This window comes from Odocoileus virginianus, chromosome 1 (genome assembly GCF_023699985.2).
Source record: "Odocoileus virginianus isolate 20LAN1187 ecotype Illinois chromosome 1, Ovbor_1.2, whole genome shotgun sequence".
NCBI classification, from domain to species: domain Eukaryota; kingdom Metazoa; phylum Chordata; class Mammalia; order Artiodactyla; family Cervidae; genus Odocoileus; species Odocoileus virginianus.
In genome coordinates, this window is record NC_069674.1 from 28,590,105 (window position 1) to 28,613,642 (window position 23,538).

The window sequence follows — 23,538 nt, forward strand, 5'->3', positions numbered from 1 at the left end:
TAAATTTTTAAGACTAAGTTTGGCCAAACATCTAAAATTAATAGCAGGACATTTAGTTTAAAAATATATTGTTTAATTATACGTTTGAACTCATGGAATGTGTCCCACATTATGGTGTCCTGACAGAAATTGTTCTTTGAGACCCCATGAACTGTAGCCTACCAGACTCCTCTGTCCATGGGATTTCCCAGGCAAAAATACTGGAGTGGGTTCCCATTTCCTACTCCAGGAGATCTTCCCAACCCAGGGATTGAACCTGTGTCTCTTGCATCTCTTGAACTGGCAGGTGAATTCTTAACCATTGAGCCACCTTGGAAGCCCAAACTTGGAAGCCCAAATAGAGGAAGTTTATTATTTTGATATAATAATGCATTTGAAAATATTCTAGTATTCTCATAATGAGAGTATTTTATTGGTCATATTTAATTAAATATTACCTTAAATTGGGCTTCTCAGTGGGCTTAATGGTAAAGAATCCACCTGGCAATACAGGAGACACGAATTTGATCCCAGGTTAAGAAGATTCTCTGGAGAAGGAAATGGCAACCGACTCCATAATTCTTGCCTAGGGAATCACATGGACAGATGAGCATGGTGGACTGCTGCCCATGGGGTAGCAAAGAGACAAACACAACTGAGTGAGCCAGCCATCAGTGATACCTTAAATTAGTTAAAGCAGGTTATTTTCAAAAACCCTAATCAAATAGGGGGCTTGGATTTGATTTAGGTAATAGGTTTCTAAGCTACTGTATTTTACCAGAGCTAAGACTCAGTCTTATTTCATGTCTTAATATCCCCAAAATGAAAATGTGCCTTTGGATTTGAGAAAATGCATAAATACATATCTATACATGCATATGTGTGTATACATACACACATTTTCATTTCAATATGGTGTCCTTGGGGCTGATATTGAGTATACATCAGTGTAGTATACCAGTTCCCTTTCTGATGGGTCTACACCCCTGGTTATTGGTCTGTACCCCATATTAGTTGTTAAATATTATATCAGAGATTTTTTTTTAGTTTTCTCCATTTTCTAAATAATAAACCATCTATTTTTAGGTTGGAAGCTTCCTTAGAATTTATAGCCTCCATACCAAACTTCAGTCAGTCAGTTCAGAGAACCTAGCAACGTCTTTAGCCCTAGAATTTCATCTCCATGGAGGCACAAGTTATGGTCGGGGAATCAGAGTCTTGCCTGAAAATAACTCCGATGTGGATCAGCTGAAAAAGTAAGCCTATTATATACCTATCTAGAAATTGTAAATAAGGTATTAATTAAGCTGATTTCTAAGATAATGTAGTTCTGAGGTGAGGAGAAGGAATCTGATGAATCCCTTGTAATTCATTCTCAGCGCCTTCTGTGCCATTATTCATTTTTTTTAAATAGCTGAACCAAATGAAACAAATCAAGTGATTGTCGGTTCAAATAGCTAAACAGTAGCAGAGCTGAATAGTCTTTAGTTTTCCAACATTTACTTATATTCTTTCTTACCTTTACTCTTTGCACTTTATGTTCTACCATTTTCCACCTTCTCTAAGTATGGAAACAAACAGTGGAAACTGGAGCTTAGCTAAAATTTGGAAAACTTGATATATATACCTAGGATACCAAATGTACTTGGTCCTCTGTGGAAAAAAATTATGCCTTTTTAAAGTGTGTTTACCTAAGAAAATAGATAGCAGAAATATTTCATGGTGTCATATTTTTAAAACTTTTAGGTGTTCCCAGAAAGTGAATAGTACCTTAAATCCTGCTACACTTGTACTTCCCTTTATCCTGAAGTATTCCTATTAGTCATTGTGTGTAGAAACTCTTTGATCTATACTCTGCGGAAATAAAAAGTCTTCTGCATATTTTCAAAGAGATATAGAAGATATCCTGTTCAGTAAATTGAAGTGACAAAACTGTTTTCTAAGTTTTAACATATTGAAATCAAGATGACTTTAACATCAATGAAATTAGCTATTTTAATAACCTTATATCAGTTTTCCTACTTTATTTCTTAGATTGCAGTATATAGCCATATAGTATTTCATTGCTTGAGTCTAGAGTGAGATTGTTCTGACTTAGAATGACATGCGTTATATACCCAGCTCGTTTGCAGTATTTCATGATCCCACTATTTCACTTGTATCTTTCTAGACTTGGGTGTTTTACATTTTAGAGTCTCTTGGAATCCCCTGATAATCTGATGAAAGCTATAGACCTACTGCAGAATGCGTACACACACACAAACGCACACAGAATTTTCACGTAATTTCACTAAGCTCTTGCTTTCTAAGGGTAAACTGACCATTGTTTGATTGTGCTTTATGCAATTAAAAGTTGTATTCTTTCAATTATAGGATTTTAGAATCTGCACATTTGCCCCCCAACCAGAGTTTTGTTGGTGTATGTCAATCAGAGCAAGAGGACAGCTTTTCAAACATTTCAAGTAAGGACAGTTTTTTAATAAATTACCTAACTGTAGTTGACTTATAATATTGTGTTAGTTTCGGGTGTACAGCTTTAGATTCTTTTACATTATAGGTTATTAACAAGATATTGAATATAGTTCCATGTGCTCTACAGTAAATTCTGGTTATTTACCAGTTTTTATATATAGTGGTGTATATCTGTTAATTCCATACCCCTAAGAACTAAGGGTGATTTTTGATGCTGCCAGTTTAGTTTCTGTTAAGTAAAATTACTACATCAACATAAATTATCTTTTTTAATACCTTCCAATCTCCTTTTTTACTTGTTAAATTGATATTCATTATAAAGAGACATGCTAAACCTTTACGTGTCCTAATACAAAGATAAACATAATTCCTCCCTTAATTATGTAGTTACATTTTCAAATTGGAATGGTAAGGATTACTTGATTTGGGTTATATTAGTATTTATGTATATACATTTATGTGTGTGTATATATATACCTATTGGGCTTTGTAGGTGACTCAGTGGTAAAGAATCCACCTTCCAATACAGGAAATGCAGGAGACATGGGTTTGATTCTCGGGTCAGGAAGATCCCCTGGAGAAGGAAATGGCAACCCACTCCAGTATTGTTGCCTGAAAATATCCCATGGACAGAGGAACCTGTTGGGATTGGAATGAAAACTGACATTTTCCAGTCCTGTGTCCACTGCTGAGTTTTCCAGATTTGCTGGCATATTGAGTGTAGTATTTTAATAGCATCATCTTTTAGGATTTGAAATAGCTCAGCTGGACTTCCATCACATCCGCTAGCTTTTTTTGTAGTGATGCTTCCTAAACAAATTCTTAAAGAGATGGGAATTCCAGACCACCTGACCTGCCTCCTGAGAAATCTGTATGCCTGTCAAGAAGCAACAGTTAGAACTGGACATGGAAAAGCAGAATGGTTCCAAATTGGGAAAGGAGTACGTCAAGGCTGTATATTGTCACCCTGCTTATTTAACTTATATGCAGAGTACATCATGCGAAATGCCAGGCTGAATGAAGCACAAGCTAGAATCAAGATTGCCGGGAGAAAATCAATAACCTCAGATATGCAGATGACACCACCCTTTTGGCAGAAAGTGAAGAAGAACATAAGAGCCTTTTGATGAACGTGAAAGAGGACAGTGAAAAAGCTGGCTTAAAACTCAACATTCAATAAATGAAGATCATGGTATCCAGTCCCATCACTTCATGTCAAATAGATGGGGAAACAGTGACAGGCTGTATTTTCTTGGGCTCCCAAATCACTGCAGATGGTAACTGCTGTCATGAAATTAAAAGATGCTTGCTCCTTGGAAGAAAAGTTATGACCAACCTCAGTTCAGTCGCTCAGTCATGTCCGACTTTTGTGACCACATGGATTTCAGCACGCCAGGCTTCCCTGTCCATCACCAACTCCCGGAGCTTGCTCAAATTCATGTCCAGTAGAGTCGGTGATGCCATCCAACCATCTCATCCTCTGTCGTCCCCTTCTTCTCCTGCCTTCGATCTTTCCCAGCATCAGAGTCTTTTCAAATGAGTCAGTTCTTCGCATCAGGTGGCCAAAGTATTGGAGTTTCAGCTTCAGCATCAGTCCCTTGAATATTCAGGGTGAATATTCAGGACTCATTTCCTTTAGGATGGACTGGAGATCACTCCTTGCAGTCCAAGGGACTTTCAATAGTCTTCTTCAGCACCACAGTTCAAAAGCATCAGTCCTTCAGCACTCAGCTTTCTTTATCAGTCATCCATACATGACTACTGGAAAAACCATAGCTTTGACTAGACGAACGTTTGTTGGCAAAGTAATGTCTCTCTTTTTAATATGCTGTCCAGGTTGGTCATAGCTTTTCTTCCAAGGAGAAAGTGTCTTTTAATTTCATGACTGCAGTCACCATCTGCAGTGATTTTGGAGCCCCAGAAAATAAAGTCTGTCATTGTTTCCACTGTTTACCCATCTATTTGCCGTAAAGTGATGGGACCAGATGCCATGAAGGGAGACCGACCTAGACAGCATATTAAAAAGCAGAGAAATTACTTTGTGGTGGTGGAGAAATTCCTGAGAGTCCCTTGGACAGCACGGAGATCAAACCAATAGATCCTAAAGGAAATCAGTCCTGAATATTCATTGGAGGACTGATGTTGAAGCTGAAGCTCCAATACTTTGGCCACCTGATGTAAAGAACTGACTCACTGGAAAAGACCCTGGTGATGGGAAAAATTGAAGGCAGGAGAAGAAGGGGATGACAAGATGAGGTGGTTTGATGGCATCACTGACTCAGTGAACATGAGTTTGAGCAAGCTCTAGGAGCTGGTGATGGACAGGGAAGCCTGGTGTGCTGCAGTCCATGCAGTCACAAAGAGTCTAACACGACTGAGCGACTGAACTGAGCTGAGGAGCCTGATGAGCTATAGCCCGTGAGGTGGCAAAGAGTCCTACACAGCTTTAGTGTGTAAACAACAATAACAACAAAAATATATATAACTTATTAAAAATCTGTATTCATTTCCCAGTCAACTGTTTGCTTGTTAGTTTCTCAAAGGGACAAAGGTTATTTTTGCTGCTTTACTTCCAATAGCCCAAGTATTTTTTGATCATGCATATCTTAAGAGTTCCCAGTTGTATTGAATTAATCAAGTACCTAATTATAAAATATTAACAGATAATTGGTGGAATATTTATATTATTATCTGCCTGAATAGATGGCTATTCAAATATAAATTTTAAAAATTTGCTAAATCTGTAATAATTTTTCCTTTACCATTTTGTCTCAGTATTTGCTTGTACATTCTGAGCTTCAAAATCTGTGTCATGTTTCTATCCCATATGATTGGTTTTTTTTTCCTACAATCTAACTTCTTCCCTACTGTGATCTGTTTAATGAATATTTATGCTCTTTCTATCTATATCAGTAATAATAAGCATGAAAATCAACATCTGTGACTTGATAGGCACTAAATAAGTGCTAACAGTCATTATTTAATCCTAACCTCACTCCTGTGAGGTTGCTATTCTTCCCTTTTGCAGAAAGGAAATTGAGGCTTTGAGTAATGGGAATCATATAGTTTGCCCAACCTCCCTTACTATTAACTGATGGCAAAGTCAGTGCCATTCAGATTCTGGCGATTTGGTTGTTTTGTCCATGTTTATTTCTTCATTTTATGTGCTTTAAAATTCTTCATATTTCCTAGCACCTTGATGACAGCATTTTAGCCTAATGTGTGACTACTTGAACTACCCATTATGAGGCCAATTTACTTCAGTTGACAATCATTTAGAGCCAATGTGATTTATAATTATACTTTTTGAAATCTCTTTCCTCCTAAAATGTTTTTCTGATTATTTTCAAATTACAGAAGTAGTACATATGACAGTATCAAGTTACATAGCTTTCCCATGCCTTTATTCCCACTTGCTGAGGGAAAGATAACAGTTGACTATGAATTCTTCAAACCATTCATGTTTATAAAAATATACATACTTCTATATGAACATGTATATCTTCTTCCTCTGTTTAAAATTTTCACAAAAGTGAGACCTTAGTATGCTGATTGTTTTCTTTAATGATAGATTATAGACCTCTTTCTGGACTAATTCATATAACTCAAACTCATTCTTTTAATAGCTGCATTATATTTTACATTAATCTAATATAATGAATTCAGCCATTTTCTATTTGATAGACGGTTGTTTTCAGTTTCTTACTCTTACAAATAATAAACATCCTTGAACAGTTGTACATTCAAGCTTATTTTTTCTCTAAAATTCGTAAAGGTGGGGTTGAAGGATCAAAGAGTAAACGCATGTTATTTTCATAGATGACACCAGATTATATGCCAGAATGTCATAGAATTCAAATGCAAATAACAGTGTGGGAGCATGTCCTCCCTCAAACTGCCAGTGGTATTGCTTTAACAATATGTGTGCTGTTTTCAGTTTGGCAGGTGTTAGGTATATTTAGTTTCCCTGAGTACTTGTAAACTTAAAAAATCTTATATTTATCGACCCTTCTTACTTCTTTGAATTGTCTGCTCTTACTCTTTACCTGATTTTCTGTTGGGCTCTTTATCTTTATTCTTATCAGTCTGTGGAAGACAGTTTTAATACAATTTTGCACATCTTTTCTCTTATTTTCTTATTATTTATTTACTAATCAGGCTTTTACATTGTTTCACTTCATGCAGAATAGCAGGTATTAAGTAATCAGATTCTTTGGAATAATAGTTTTCCAGCTTAATGTGTCCATGCAGGTTCCCTTACCATGGGTCCTTGTGCCATTTAATAGTGATTTTGAAGAAGAACAAATAATCCATATATTTGTATATGATGTTTCGTATAATAAATTATAAAAATATACTATTATATGTAATAGAATGTGGTAAGCTAATATGAGTGCAAAATTTGAATACTTTTTTTAAGTCTTCAATTCTTCATTTTAGAAAGCATCATTAAAATGTATTGCTGTGGTCACTATTTTTGCTGTTTTGTTTAAGTAAAATTACATTTTATGGCATTCCTCAAGTCATCCTATTAAATTTAGTAAATATATTATTTTATCTACTTATCCCTTATTTCCATCACAGTGTACTATTTCAACATAAGAAAAACTTTCAAACATATAGAAAAGTTGAAACAGTTGTTCAGTCAACATTTGTATTCCCACCATGTTTCTCCAGTTAACATTTTACTCTCTTTGCTGTATCTTTTATCTCTTTTTTAATCCATCAGTTTGTTTTAGTTTTTGATACATTTCAAAGTAATTTGCAGACGTAAGTACACCTCCTAAACACTTCAGTGAATGAATATCATTATCTACAGTTCAGTGTTTGTTTAGGATTCTAAACAAGAAATTTAGAATGTTTAGATTTTAAATTCCTTGCCATTTTCACTTAAGTGATGGAATCCACTTATCTCTTTCTATAATAAACCCTATGCAATTTTGATTAAGATTTCATTGAAACTACAGATCAATTGGGAAGAATATCAGTTATTTACAATATTGAACTTTCCATTCCATGAACAAATGACATGAATCCATAAACAAATTTCTCCATTGACTTAAATTTTCTTCAGTTTCTCTCAGTAATGTTTTATAGTTTTCATTGCCACATTGAGCTTTTAATGGATTTTCAAATATAATTCTCTCCTTTTTCCTAATAGGCTCTGGATCAGTATCACTATATGAAGTCGAAAGATGTCAACAACTCTCAGCTACCAGTAAGACCATTTTCATCTTTGAAATTGAGACACAATAATAAGCATAATGAAGTCTGTCTTTAAATTTAATAAGGAACTCATCATTGGGCTTCCCTTGTGGCTTAGATGGTAAAGAATCTGTCTGCAATGTGGGAGACCTGGGTTCGATCCCTGGGTTGGGAAGATCCCCTGGAGAAGGGAACAGCTACCCACTCCAGTATTCTGGCCTGGAGAACTCCATGGACTGTATAGTCCATGGGGTCACAAAGAGTCAGACACGACTGAGTGATTTTCACTTATCACTGTCTAATGTTGAGAGCACATATCCATGAGAACAAAAACATACCCATATTTATCTTTTATTCCTCTACCTCATGCTAAGTGGCATAAAATGGAACCCAGAAAGATATATGCTTTTAAATTGAGTGTGTATTTTTATATCATTTATCTATAAAATTTGTAAGGCATATTTATAAAAATAAGCCCCATTACATAGCAGAGTATAAAATATTTTATCTAGTATTAGTTTTAATCAATCCACACTATGTATTTAATGGTATACCCAAAAAGGAGCTACTTAAAATATTCCCCAAAATTTTAATGTTAGCAGTGATAATCAATTTATCAGATACCCAACTTCTGTTACTTCAGTTCAGTTCAGTTCAGTCGCTCAGTCGTGTCCCACTCTCTGCGACCCCATGAATCACAGCACACCAGGCTTCCCTGTCCATCACCAACTCCTGGAGTTTACTCAAACTCATGTCCATCGAGTTGGTGATGCCATCCAGCCATCTCATCCGCTGTTGTCCCCTTCTCCTCCTGCCCCCAGTCCCTCCCAGCATCAGGGTCTTTTCCAATGAGTCAACTCTTGGCATGAAGTGGCCAAAGTATTGGAGTTTCAGCTTCAGCATCAGTCCTTCCAATGAACACCCAGGGCTGATCTCCTTTAGGATGGACTGGTTGGATCTCCTTGCAGTCCAGGGGACTCTCAAGAGTCTTCTCCAACACCACAGTTTCAAAAGAATCAATTTTTCAGCGTTCAGCTTTCTTCACAGTCCAACTCTCATATCCATACATGACCACTGGAAAAACCATAGCCTTGACTGGACGGACCTTTGTTGGCAAAATAATGTCTCTGCTTTTTAATATGCTATCTAGGTTGGTCATAACTTTCTTTCCAAGGAGTAAGCGTCTTTTAATTTCATGGCTGCAATCACCATCTGCAGTGACTTGGAGCCCAAAAAAATAAAGTCTGACACTGTTTCCACTGTTTCCCCATCTATTTGCCATGAAGTGATGGGACCAGATGCCATGATCTTAGTTTTCTGAATGTTGAGCTTTAAGCCAGCTTTTTCACTCTCCTCTTTCACTTTCATCAAGAATCTCTTTAGTTCCTCTTCACTTTCTGTCATAAGGGTGGTGTCATCTGCATATCTGAGGTTATTGATGTTTCTCCTGGCCATCTTGATTCCAGCTTGTGCTTCATCCAGCCCAGCATTTCTCATGATGCACTCTGCATATAAGTTAAATAAGCAGGTGACAATATACAGCCTTGACGTACTCCTTTTCCTATTTGGAACCAGTCTGTTTTTCCATGTCCAGTTGTAACTGTTGCTTCCTGACCTGCATACAGGTTTCTCAAGAGGCTGATCAGGTGGTCTGGTATTCCCATCTCTTTCAGAATTTTCCACAGTTTATTGTGATCCACACAGTCAAAGGCTTTGTCACAACCAATAAAGCAGAAATAGATGTTTTTCTGGAACTCTCTTGCTTTTTCGATGATCCAGCGGATGTTGGCAATTTGATCTCTGGTTCCTCTGCCTTTTTAAAACCAGCTTGAACATCTGGAAGTGTATGGTTCACGTATTGCTGAAGCCTGGCTTGGAGAATTTTGAGCATTACTTTAGTAGCGTGTGAGATGAGTGCAATTGTGTCGTAGTCTGTTACTTCAGCTAAGGTGAAATAGAACAATTAAGAAAATATTTCTCCACATAATGTATTAAGTAAAATTCTGTAATATACTATTATAAAAACATGAGTTTTTCATGACTGGAGAAAGGATGTATAACTATGAAATGGCAGAGGGCTAGTAGAAAGAATCTTATGGTATTATATTAGAATTGGAGGTGTTAGTATGCACTCATGGTATTAGAGACAGATAAATAGATATATTTGTTTGTATATTATGTATTTGCTCATGTATATATTCATACACATGCAGGCTCATATGTGTAAGTATAGGTGTAAACATACATGCATATGTGCCCCAGCTCTAATGGAAACAATAACACCCAGTAGCAATAAGCACACCTAGTATTCAGATCTTAATTTATAAATGATATCCCCAATCAGGGCTTCTTGGAGAAATAGCATATTCCAGAATTGGGAAGCAGAATTGTAAGATGATTCTGGAACATCTTATTGTGCCATAAAGTAGAGAAGTCCACCAGGTTAATGGTGACAGTTGTCAAATCTGGTGCAATTTAAGTGTCAAAATTAAAATTACTAGTGATGGGATAGTACTGCTTGAGTAAAGTAGGAATCTAGTAGTCCATATGGAGAGTAAATAAAGAAGAAAACAAATAAATGAGGTTGAATAGAAAACTGTTATTTTAAGTAGAATGGCAGCTGATAAATATAAAAGAAATAATCAAGTTAGGACACAAAGTCACCATTTTTAATCATGATAGTGATAATTTATTAAGAAAATTGCCAGTTGCCTGTCATTGGTGGATCCTAAGCTAGCAGGATTCTAAACATTTGATGAAATTGGGATATTTATATTTTATCAAATGCTTTCTTATTAATTATGGAGGGGGAAATAATAAGGTTATAGTGGAGAAACCTACTGAACACCACCTTAATGAGCTGAGCAAAGTTCATATCCCCAGGGATGAAAATACTGATACATGTGCCTCTTCATATGCTCTGAGAGGGCCACAGTATCACTTATATGGTAGTATTCCTACCAAAAATGCATAACTGATATCTGATCATGATAAAAACCAGACACACCCAAATAAACAGCCTCAAATTCTCAGTATATCAATGTCTTGAAAGACAAAGAAAAGCTTAGGAACTATTCTACACTGAAGGACTCCAAAGGGACAGAAGAAATAAATACAATGCGTTGTTCAGGATTAGATCCTGGACCTGAAAATAAAATGCTAAATAGGAGTGTTATGGGGCTAGTTGGAGAAATTTGAACGTCTGTTGATCCAGTAATAATCATTGGTAAGTGTTTTGATGTTGAAAATTGCATTATAATATGTTAATGAAATTCCTTGTTCTTGTAAAATATACACTGAAAGTAGTTAGGGATAAAGGGGTATAATGTTTGGAAATTACTATCAAATAATTCATATATATATATATATATATATATATATGTGTGAAATATGCATATGTGAATCATGTATCTGTAAGATTTATATATATATATGGAGAGACTGAGAAAATGACAGAGATGATGTGGCAAAATGTAACCAAGGTTAATACAACTTAATTAGATTTGATTGTATATTTTTTCATGGAGATTCTTGTCATGAATACATTAATATCCTTATAGATTTATCTAACTTAATCCAAAAATTCTTTGTAGTACTTACAGGTCATCAATATTTGGAGAAAACCCCACTGTGTGCTATTTTGAAGCAAAACGCTCCTCAACAATATCGTATCCGAGCAAAACTGAGATCATATAAGCCCAAAAGACTCTTTCAGTCTGTCAAACTTTATTGTCCTAAGTGTCACTTACTGTAAGTATTTTCTGTAATAAAACCAAAGTTTTCATTTCATAAAATTTGTGTATATATATTTTCTTATGTATAAGTTTAAATACTGGAAGTGAATCAGTTATGGTTTAAATCTATTGTATTTTGAAACAATTGTAATCTTTTTAAGAGAAAACACTAATTCCTTAAAGATAAATCCTTTTGATATTTCTTCATAATAGTAAAAAAAAAAAAAGTAGGTGCTATTTTTAGATCTGAAATTCAATTTAGTAGCTCTGATACATGCAAACAAGTAACAGACTATGAAAATATTTGAACAGACTTTCTCATTTGTAACAAAAAATCTTGAAAGTAAACCATTATTAAGTAAAATTCTTAAATCAATAAGATTTCTGGTTAGTTTAAATTCTTAATTGTTAGAGAAAACCTTGTTGGAAATACTCCTGTCCTGCTTAATAACTACAATACAGTGAACATAATTTAAACTTTTGTTAGTAATTGAGGATTTCTCAGTTTCTGAAAATCTTTACTCTAAGCATCAATTTTTATATAAATGAGTAAATAAATATATAGGACATTAGAATATATATGTACTTATTATTGGCTCAAGACATATTCTGAAAATTATTTTTAATCCCTCTTTCTCTATTTATGCAATCTGACTCTCTTCCCTCTGTGTATGTAACAAATACATGTATGTGCATCGTCTTTTGGACATGTTGTTTGTGGGTGTGCTCTATACACTAATATACATATGGTTTCCCCTCTGAAATGTAAGTATAGTACTGTTTGTGGAGATTTTTAATCATCAGATCTCCTTCTGCAAAACAAGGGATTGTTTTCTATCTATCTGGGCTTGAAATAATAGAGTGTAAGTACAGATTTTAGATCTTTAAGTATTATCAAATTATAGTTGGTAAAATTCTGTAAAATTATATAAGTTTACCAAACAAAGCCACCCTATATGATCCTTTTTTAAACAAATGAGGAAAACATTTCAGAAAAGTTAAGAGGTTTGGGGCTTTCCTGGTAGCCCAGTGGTTAAGAATCTGCCTTGTATTGCAAGGGACACTGGTTCAATCCCTGGTCCGGGAGGTAGCCGCATGCCTGAGGGCAGCTAGGCCTGTGTACCACAGCTGCTGAACCTATACTCTAGGGCCCACAAGCCCCAACTACTGAGCCCATGTCCAACTCCTGAACCTGTGCACCTTGGAGGCCGTGTTCCTCGGCAAGAGAAGCCACCGCAGTGAGAGGCCCATAGTGAAGTGAAAGTTGCTCAGTTGTGTCAACTCTTTGCGACCCCTGGAATTCTGCAGGCCAGATTACTGGAGTGGGTAGCCCTTCCCTTCTCCAGGGGATCTTCCTAACTCAGGGACCAAACCCAAGTCTCCCGCATTGCAGGCAGATTCTTTACCAGGGGAGCCACGAGGGAATCTCCTAAGAAGCCCATGCACTCCAACAAAGAGTAGCCCCCACTACTAGAGCCCATGTGCAGCAACAAAGACCACTCATAGCTGTAAAATTAGATAAATATTAAAAACAACACCAAAAAGCAGAACATTTAGTAAGGTTAAGAGATTTTACCTAAAGTTACACACTTGATTGGTGACAGAACCAGGAAAGGAAATAGACCTTTTGATTCCAGATTATGCAGTTTCTACTGTATCATATTTTGCCACATGATATTAAAAAATTATATTCTAGATTAAAAGGAATCCAATACTGGTCTATAAAATAGGTACTCTATGAAAGTGAAGTTACTTAAATGGTAATGAATATTTAGCTGGAGTGAAGATGGGGTTCCTACTGGGAGGTTTAGCATTCCTTACAGAGGAGAACAGTTTGGTGAAGAAATAATTATACATAATCTTGGTATCACAGAGCCAGGCAAGGAAATTGGTGGTTGTTAATGTAATTATGATACGGATCTAATTAGCCATGAAATGTCATCAAATATCTTTCTATTGAATGAGTCCTTTAATCTGCAGAGTGAATTATCTCAATATTTTAAAATAAGTAGATGGTTCATAAGCACATAAACGTTCTTTTAATTGGATAATTTGTTAAATTTGACTTTCTAAGCTTATACCAGTTTTTTTTGTGTGTTATTCCATTGTTGATGATTTTAGGCAAGAAGTGCCAAATGAGATTGATTTGGATAAGATTTTCCAAGAGGGTGCAAGCACAACCCCAGATACAAAGCTACAAAATACATCCTTATATAATTCGAAGGTCTGGACCACTAAAGATCAAGGAGAACGAAAAGTAGCTATTCATTTTGTGAAAAATAATGGTATTCTTCCACTTTCAAATGACTGTCTAATTTTGATAGAAGGTATGATGTTCTTACTGTTTTATTAACATACAGCTTTTTCTTCTGCCTTTCTCTGATTAATTATTGTTAAATTTATTTTAGGGTCAACCTTGGACATATAAAGTCAAAGTATTATTGCTTTAAATTTCAAAATATATGTAACAATTAGATTAAAATAGATACATACACATATACATATCTAAGCTTAACTGAATGACATTTTGAAGTTATACATTAAACTCAAGTGGTTGCATTTGTTCATCTTCTTGGAGTCCTGCATGCAATCTTAATGAGATCCAGTGTGGTTTTTGAGCTAAATAATAATCAAGAAGCTGTTTATTATATATAGTTGCTGTTGACTTGGCCTCTGGATGTCACTCTTGTTTCATAAAAAATACAATGAAAGTCATCTATTGATAGCTAAAGCAAGGAAGGAATCCTTAACTCAAGTAAAGGTAACTTGACATACAGTATTTTAAAAGAATGAATCTTTAAGTCAGATTTATTTTTGCATTTCTTTTATACTTTTGTCTTATTTTTATCTAATATTTATATAACAATCCATAATAAAAGAAGACCACTTCTAATTTGAAATAGAGAAAACTTTAGTTTCGTTTTGTAAATGAACTGATCTTTATTACAGTGGATTATGATCATTTTTATTACTGACATTTTTCTGTTTATAAAAGTAATTCATAATCTTTTAAAAAAATAATTATATATATATATATGTGAATACATATGTGTATAAACATTGGTGGTGTTTTCATGAATACTTCTTGTTTTAATACATAATAGCATACAGGAAATTATTTTAATTAATTTCTATATCTTAACTGATTTAATAATCACAATAATCCTTTGAAGTTGGTACTATTATTATAAGCTATTTTATACATGAGAAAACAACCACAGAGAGATAAATGTCTTTCCCAGTATCATGACTAGTGAAACTGAGTTGCTTCCTGTTTTTTGACATAGTAACTCTATGATAAACTTTATCTCCCCCTGGATGAAGTATAATTGTGGGAGCACAAAGAATTAAGTAAATGTTACCCAGTTTCTCTCTAGGAAAGTTATCGTAGTGTGCATATGCTTTAGTAGCATATGAAATTATCTGTTCCCCTACCCTCATCATTATGATTTACTAGAGCTTTAAAAGACTTGGCCACTTTTATGAGTGAAATGTGACAACTTACTCCATTAACAGTATTTTTACCTGTACCAGGAGATAGACATAAAAACAGAAAGACACACACACACAAATGGAGTAAGACTATTTATGTGCCCTAAAAATAAAATAAAGCCATGATCCTATCAGACTATATCAGAACTGTCCTTGTAGAGCCAACTAAGAGGATGTCAAATACGCCTTCGGGTCCTTCTGTGCTTTGCTGCCTCCCACAGAATTCTGTGCTTATCCAAGTTGGCCTTGAGGGTCCAAAGGAAGCTTAACAAAGAAGTCCCTGTAGTTCCTGCTTCTATCTTTAATTACCAGTTATCCCTCCAACTTTCAGTCTCATCTCCTACCTCAATTCCCATCCCACCCTCTAGGCGCACTGAACTGGTGATACGTCCTAAACCTAGTGTATCTCTGTACCTCTTTGCCATTCCATTGCCACTTTCCTGGGAAATTCTGCTCTAAAACTTCTTCAGAAGTAAATGCAGCAATTCTCCTTATCCAGCAATTCACATATAATATTTAATGAACACCTACATGCATCAGGCATTTTTCTGATTCATCAGGCAGATTTGAGTGGTTCTTATTACATACCATATGAACTTCTAGTAGGGCATTTTTCTTATATTTGTGCTTTAACTGTCTGTTTATAGATTTGTTGTCTTTATTAAAATGTAAAAATTTCCTGAGGTCAGAATACATGTAATTTTAGTCTATGTAACTTCAACACCTAGAGTAGTAAACCTGATGTGTAACTAGGTTTATTTGCAACCCTATGGACTATAGCCAGCCAGGCTATTTTTATTTTACCATATTTCTGAGTATTATAACTCCAAGCCTAGGCTAGGATCTTAACTGTAGTTAGATCCTGCTATTACAGAGCTGAGAAAAGAGATATGGGAGCTGGGCAAGTTAAAATGCCACAAAGCTTGCTGTTCTCACCAAGATTTATCCACTTTTTTTGAATGAACACTCCTTGAATTGTTGCAAACCTTTGGTTAATTTCTGTACTTATTCACTCAGTCCTGTCTGACTCTTTGTGACCCCATGGACTGTAGCCTGCCAGGCTCCTCTGTGGTTGGAATTCTCCAGGCGAGAATACTGGAGTGAATTGCCATGAACTCCTCCCAGAGATCTTCCTAACCCAGGGATTGAACCCAGGCCTCCCACATTGCAGGCAGTTTCTTTACCGTAAATAGAGTTCTGAAAAAGTTGAATTTCATAATTTTTGCCAAAGTTATTTTTGCTATTATAGAGATGTGTATTTTTGAATGTTTTTACTCCACTACGCCAGAAATACTTCCCCCTCACAATTGAATTTCAACATTATAAATTTTACACAAACTTTAGGAAATACACAGAACTATTTTTATAAATCCTGTTCTGTTTCCCTGGAGAGGAAAAATTATCAGTCTAAGTAAAAGTGTACCAGAAAAGGTACTGGTAGGTTTGAGTAATCAGAGAGAAGGCTGCCTTCTAATAATGGTATGCCATTGAACATTCTATTTCTTCTCAGCCAACTTGATGGTTTTAGTGCCCTTCCTGTCATAACATTTGGGTGTGATGATTTTTCATAGGAAAAATGTACAAACACTATACAGGAGTTTCGATTACTTGAACTGTTCACATCTATATTTAAATTAAAGGTTAAACTGAAAAGAACTGTGAACCGTGAACTTCCATATGTTCAAGCTGGTTTAGAAAAGGCAGAAGAACCAGATCAAATTGCCAACATCCACTGGATCATCAGAAAAGCAAGAGAATTCCAGAAAAACATCTATTTCTGCTTTATTGACTATGCCAAAGCCATTGACTGTGAGGATTACAATAAACTGTGGAAAATTCTGAGACATGGGAATACCAGACCACCTGACCTGCCTCCTAAAGGAGATGAGTCCTGGGTATTCATTGGAAGGACTGATGTTGAAGCTGAAACTCCAATACTTTGGCCACCTGATGCGAAGAGCTGACTCATTTGAAAAGACCCTGATGTTGGGAAAGATTGAAGGCAGGAGGAGAAGGGGATGACAGAGGATGAGATGGTTGGATGGCATCACTGATTCAATGGACATGGGTTTGGGTAGACTCCGGCAGTTGGTGATGGATAGGAAGGCCTGATGTGCTGTGGTTCATGGGATTGAAAAGAGTTGGACACAACCAAGCGACTGAACTGAATTGACCTGCCTCTTGAGAAATCTGTATGCAGGTCAAGAAGCAACAGTTAGAAATGGACGTGGAACAACAGACTGGTTTCAAATCGGGAAAGGAGTCCGTCAAGGCTGTATCTTGTCACCCTGCTTATTTAACTTATATGCAGAGTACATCATGAGAAATGCTGGGCTGGAGGAAGCACAGGCTGGAATCCAGATTGCCGGGAGAAATATCAATAACCTCAGATATGTAGATGACACCACCTTTATGGAAGAAAACAGAGAAGAACTAAAGACCCTCTTGATGAAAGTGAAACAGGAGAGTGAAAAAGTTGCCTTAAAGCTCAACATTCAGAAAACAAAGATCATGGTATCCGGTCCCATCACTTCATGAGCAAATAGATGGGGAGACAGTGGAAACTGTCAGACTTTATTTTTGGGGGCTCCAAAATCACTGCAGATGGTGACTGCAGGCATGAAATGAAAAGATGCTTACTCCTTGGAAGGAAAGTTATGACCAACCTAGATAGCATATTAAAAAGCAGACACATTACTTCACCAACAAATGTCTGTCTAGTGAAGGCTATGGTTTTTCCAGTGGTCATGTATGGATGTGAGAGTTGGACTATAAAGAAAGCTGAGTGCCGAAGAATTGATGCTTTTGAACTGTGGTGTTGGAGAAGACTCTTGAGAGTCCCTTGGACTGCAAGGAAATCCATCCAGTCCATCGTAAAGGAGATCAGTCCTGAGTGTTCATTGGAAGGACTGATGTTGAGGCTGAAGTGCCAATATTTTGGCCACCTGATGCAAAGAACTGACTCATTGGAAAAGACCCTGATGCTGGGAAAGATTGAGGGCAGGAGGAGAAGGGGACGACAGAGGATGAGATGGTTGTATGGACCAACTCAGTGGACATGAGTTTGAGTAAACTCCAGGAGTTGATGATGGACAGGGAGGCCTGGAGTGCTGCAGTCCATGGGGTCACAGAGTCAGACACGACTGAGAGACTGAACTGAACTGAAGTGAAAACTGAAAAGATTCATTTCAAACTCAAGACTAAATTTGCCTAGACATTAGTAGTATATAGCAAACTTAATAATGGGAATCCTGTCATTTTTTCATTCTCAACTTTATTCTTTTTAGGTCATTCGAACCGAAGTGTTCAGGCATAAAGAGCAATTTGTGTAAATTTTAAAAGATGATGGTTCATATTTCACAAACCTTTTATTTTGCTTATATCTCAGCATTTTTGCTTAGTGGTTTCTTTAATCAATGAATAGGATCCTAAGTTTACAAATTTCTGTTTTTAACAATAAATGTATAAGTGTGTTAAATTCATGGCATGTGTTGTCTTTTTCTGTCCATCCTTTTAGTCTTTTACTGCCCCTAAGGTGTTGCACAATAAATACCCCAGTTTGTCTACTTTATATGTGTACTATTTGAAGGGTTTATTTGTTCCCTTTTAATAGGAGGTACACTCAGTGAAATCTGCAAACTCTCAGACAAGTTTCATAGTGTAATTCCTGTAAGATCTGGCCATGAAGACCTGGAAGTCCTTGACCTTTCAGTTCCATTTCTTATACAAGGAAAAATACATCACTATGGGTATGTTTTCAATAATGGGAATTTTTAATTTTATTTATTCACTTGTTTATTATTTTATCCCCTTGTTACTACTGTATTCAGTGTATAGTGGTTGAGTACCAGTTTATAGGTGATAGATTTTTTTGGTACATGTATCTTCTTGAATAGCATATATATTGAGTGTCTGTACTCTGCTAGGTTTAAGGCTGCCCTAAAAGCTAATATTCATTTGCTTTCTAAAAATTTAGATACTTGTTACAGAGAAGGTTCAGAGCTGCATGCTAGTAAAAGTTAGGTAATTGAATTCCAGAATTTCTGTGCCACAAAGTTATAAATGAGTTGCCAGTGAGAAAGTAAAAGATATAAAAATACATTAGGAGCTACTTACTAGGTTTGGAAAGAGGCAGTGTAGATAGCATCTGTGTTTCCACCTGATCAAACAGTCAAAGGGTTCTGCTTTGTGAAACCTTGGGCTATAGAATATTTTCTGCTTTATTGGAAAATACCAGATTGTTTTTCCAGTTATTATGGTTCAGTCGCGCATGTGTGCATGCTAAGTTGCTTCAGTTGTGTCTGACCATTTGTGACCCTATGGACTATAGCCCTCCAGATTCCTCTGTCTATGGAACTCTCCAGGCAAGAATACTGGAGTGGATTGCCATATGGGTGAATCAGCAATGTGTAAAAATTTGCTTACCTTGGATTCTCCTTAACACTTAGTTCTTGGTATTAGTCTGACTTGTGATTTTGTTAGACTGATGAGTATCAAATAGTATCTGTGTTGTTTTGGTGAGTTTAAGCATCTCTCCTGTTTGTTGGCTATTTAGGTTTTCTCTTCTGTAAATTCCATGTACAGATTTTTCACTTGTTGGCCCCTGTTTTGGTTCCTGTGTGTATTTGTGCCATGTGCTTAGTCACTCAGTTGTGTTTGACTCTGTGACCCCCTTGGACTGTAGCCCACCAGGCTCCTCTGTCCATAGGGATTCTCCAGGCAAGAATACTGGAGAGGGTTGCCATGCCCTCCTCCAGGGGATCTTCCCAACCCAGGGATCCCACCCATGTCTCCCTCGTTGCAGGAGGATTCTGTACTGTCTGAGCCACCAGGGAAGGCCTGTGTGTGTTTAGCCGATTCTAATAATTCTGCAAAGAGATGTAGGAAGGATTTTTGTAAGCTTTTATATGCAGTTACATGCATCTCATCAAACTTCTAGTCCGTCCTATACTTTTTTAACTATGGTTCCTTTTATTTTATAGATTTTTCCAAGATTAATATATTCATATTTACCAAAATGTTTGACAAGACCTTAAAGTTTTTATAAAATTTGAATTAGATTTCTGGATATGATACTTTTTTAATAGAATTGAAACCACTGCTTCAGTTTTTTAGCAGTTGCACATCTTTTAAGAATTTGTTTGTCCTTGAATCTATTTTAGTAATGAAAGTTTTCTAGAATAGCATTTCATTTGTTTTTCAGGTTTAAATTTACTGACATAAAATTATTCATAGTGCTTAAGTCTTCCTCTTCTTGAATTCACTTCATATTATTTGCAACTTTTTAATCCTTGACCTTTTTTGCCAAAGCAACCAGCTTTTGTTTTGTTGATGGCCTGTATTTTGTTTATTATTGTTCTTTACTTTTTTCCTTTACTTTCTGTAGGTTTCCTTAGTACTCCATTTTTGTAATGTTTTAAATTGAATGTTTGCTTCACTTAATTCACTGTTTTTTAGTATACATTTAAATATTTATATTGAAGTCTATAATTTTCCCCTGAGAAAATAGCCATAGCTTTAACCAAAGGTTTGATAGGTCCTATTTTTCTTGTCATTTCTAAATGTTTCACAATTTCCATTATGATTTCTTTGGCCCATTAATTATTTCACTGTGTATTTTAAATTTTTCACACACTCATTTTAGGTGCTACATTCTTATTTATATTTTAGTTAATTACTTTTTAACCAAATAGCTTGATGTATTTCATAATGATTCATCTTTGCTTTATCAAGGAATATGTTTGTTCATAATTTGTACATACTACATAGATTTTTAAAAGAATGTGTATTTTCTAACAGTTGTGTTTAATGTTTAGTAGTATTTAGTTATGTCCATTAGACAAGCTTATTAATGGTATCCAAACCTTCTTTCCTTTGTCATTTTATCTATACAGTACCTTCTTAGAGGCTAGTTAATGTCCTCTGTGATTGTGAGTTTGTGACATTTTATTCTGTCAATGTGTGCTTTATATGTTTTGAGTCTTTTTTGCTTGTTCATTCAGGTTCAGCATTTCATCTTGGTGAATTCAGTGTACTATATGTCCTTATATAAAAACTTCATCTATAATCATGATTTTTTGCTGTAAAGTTTATTTTTTTTCATATTCTTATAATTGTATCAGCTTTTTTGGTTGGTAATTGCATGGTGTACTTTATTCTCATCCCATTGCTTTTATATTTCTTTGTTGTTGTATTTTAGTAGCGCTCATAAATAAATGCCAGTAGATTTTAGTTGTTTTTTGTAGATGATTTTAAAATAAGTTAATTGCTGAAACATCTAGGTTTTATTTTTACACTATATTTCATGTTGTTTTACCCTTGGTGGTGGTGGTGGTGGTTTAGTTGCTAAGTCATGCCCAACTCTTGCGACCCCATGGACTGTAGCCCGCCAGGCTCCTCTGTCCATGAGATTCTCCAGGCAAGAATAGTGGAGTGGGTTGCCATTTCCTTCTCCACACTTACCATAGTATTGTTTCCCTTTTCATCCTTTTTTGTTATTACTTTTTTTTCTCCAGTCATCTATTGGATTAGTTTATAAAAATGTTCTTATTTTTCTCCTTTTTCCTCTTTCATTACTTTGGAAGTAATGAATTCTCTAATTTACGCTTGTTACTTTTTAATTTTTAATTTGTATACTTAATCAATGTCTAAAGTTTAATATTACAGCCATTTTTAAAGGTAACTCGCCCAGTTACCTTTTTCTGTTAAAGAAGATGCTTTGGTGTATTTGAAGAGTGGAAGGAGATAATATTTAATATAGTTACCCTCTGTTCCTCCCCAGATTGCAAATGAAAAGTATTCTGCGTGAACCTTTTGAATGTTAATTTTTATATTTTTGTTCAAGCGTATTTTCTTATCAACATCTCCTAAATATTAATATATATAATAAAAAGTAAATTACTTATATTTAAAATGTTTATATATTAGTAAAGCAAAATATCTATACTAGATAATGTACAATTTAAGTGTATTATATGATTTTAGACTGATTTATATTACAAAGAATAAATACAGTATTGTGCATGCATGCTCAGTTGCTCAATCTTGTCCAGCTCTGTGACTCCATGGACTGTAGCCCATCAGGCTCCTCTCTCCATTGAATTATCCTGGCAAAACTACTGGAGTGGGTTAGCATTTCCTCCAAAAGATCTTCCTAGCCCAGGGATTGAACCCACATCTCCTGCATTGACAGGCAGATTCTTTACCACTCTGCCACCTGGGAAACCCCTAACTATAGCATTAGGCATCATATACTGTGATTCTCTAAATATGTCCTAGTACTAACTTCTTTAGTTAGAGTAACTTTCTCCTATTGGCTATATTTATAAATTTAAAGGTCTTGGGTATTACATATTGTTCTCAGAGCCATAAATCAAAAGAGTCTTTAGAGTTTTTCACTTTACAAATAAGGAAATTAGCCAAATTAATTAATAGCCTGCACCTGGAACCTTTCTCATTGTCAGCTTAGCAATGTAAATTCTGACTGTACTATCTTTTTTGATTGCTTCTGTTGTAAGGAGTTCATTTGTTTTAATAATTCTGTTTGTAATATGCACATTAAAATACAGAAATTGCAGTGCTCTTTTGTTTAATAATGCACTTTTTAAATTGTGCATGCTTGAACAGCAAAGATTTATAATAATTAAATGAGTTGTAATAATTACTTATAATAACTTATTTTTTCTTTTATTGATTTCAGATGTAAACACTGCTCTAGTTTGAGACCAATAAAAAATCTAAATTCCCTGGTTAATAAAACATCGTGGATTCCTTCTTCTGTTGCAGAAGGTTAGCTAAATTTTTCTGTCCTATAATTGTAACTGTCTTTATATAGGATAATCTCACTGATAATATTTCAGTATTTGTGGATATTTTAAAATCAGAGCAAAGGTTATGCTAAAGTTTAGTTTTTCTTAAGCAGAACCATTCACAGTGATCATAATAAAAGTTTAAATATTTTAAAAACTTGAAAATGTACTTTTAAGAATCTTACAGTATTTTTCAGTTACTACATTTTAATTTTCAATAATTTAGTATTAATCATAAATACAACTTGTGAAAAATCTCTCCAGTTTATGGTATCTTGGGTTTGAAAAGAATTTTAGAACTAGCTATTAGAACTTTTTACCCAATACAAGTCTTTAGCTGGAATAATAAGAGTCTTTTTATATCACATCATTAACTGTGGTCATCCAGCCTTGGCTTAAAACTCTCAGCAACTGGGGACCCATTTACATTGCTAAGTCACTTCAGTTGTGTCCAACTCTGTGAGACTCCACGGACAGCAGCCCTCCAGGCTCCTCTGTCCGCGGGATTTTCATTGTAAGATAACAAATCTTATTTTTTAGATGCAGTACTTAACAGTGGGGCAAAATCTGCTTACCTGCAATTTCAACATGGGTCACGTTCTGTCTGCTGTTAAGAGAATTAGAGTCCGTGTGTTCCCTCTTCTATAAAATCAGTAGACTGTGCATTTGAATGTAATCTGTCAAGTATTCATTAAGTCCTTATTTCTCCAAGCAGGTATCCACACTTCCTTTGGTATTTTCTCATGTTTCTTACTGCTTTATTTCTCCTCTTCAATAAGCATTCCATTTTACCAATGTTCTTCTCAAAGTTTGGTACTCAAAGCTAGAAATAGGGCTGCAGATGTTGG

General features: G+C 35.4%; 1 protein-coding gene across 5 annotated transcripts in view; it reads left to right on the forward strand.

Moving 5' to 3' along the window:
- Window positions 1-23,538, forward strand: part of POT1 (protection of telomeres 1) — a 90,100-nt gene that overhangs the window by 60,052 nt on the left and 6,510 nt on the right. For all 5 annotated transcript variants that reach the window (XM_020900436.2, XM_020900437.2, XM_020900438.2 and 2 more), the window contains 7 exons: window positions 1,066-1,235; window positions 2,353-2,441; window positions 7,613-7,669; window positions 11,250-11,406; window positions 13,512-13,717; window positions 18,496-18,631; window positions 22,582-22,670. In XM_020900436.2, the coding sequence (XP_020756095.1) occupies window positions 1,066-1,235; window positions 2,353-2,441; window positions 7,613-7,669; window positions 11,250-11,406; window positions 13,512-13,717; window positions 18,496-18,631; window positions 22,582-22,670 (904 nt within the window). The remainder of the gene's footprint in view (window positions 1-1,065; window positions 1,236-2,352; window positions 2,442-7,612; window positions 7,670-11,249; window positions 11,407-13,511; window positions 13,718-18,495; window positions 18,632-22,581; window positions 22,671-23,538) is intronic.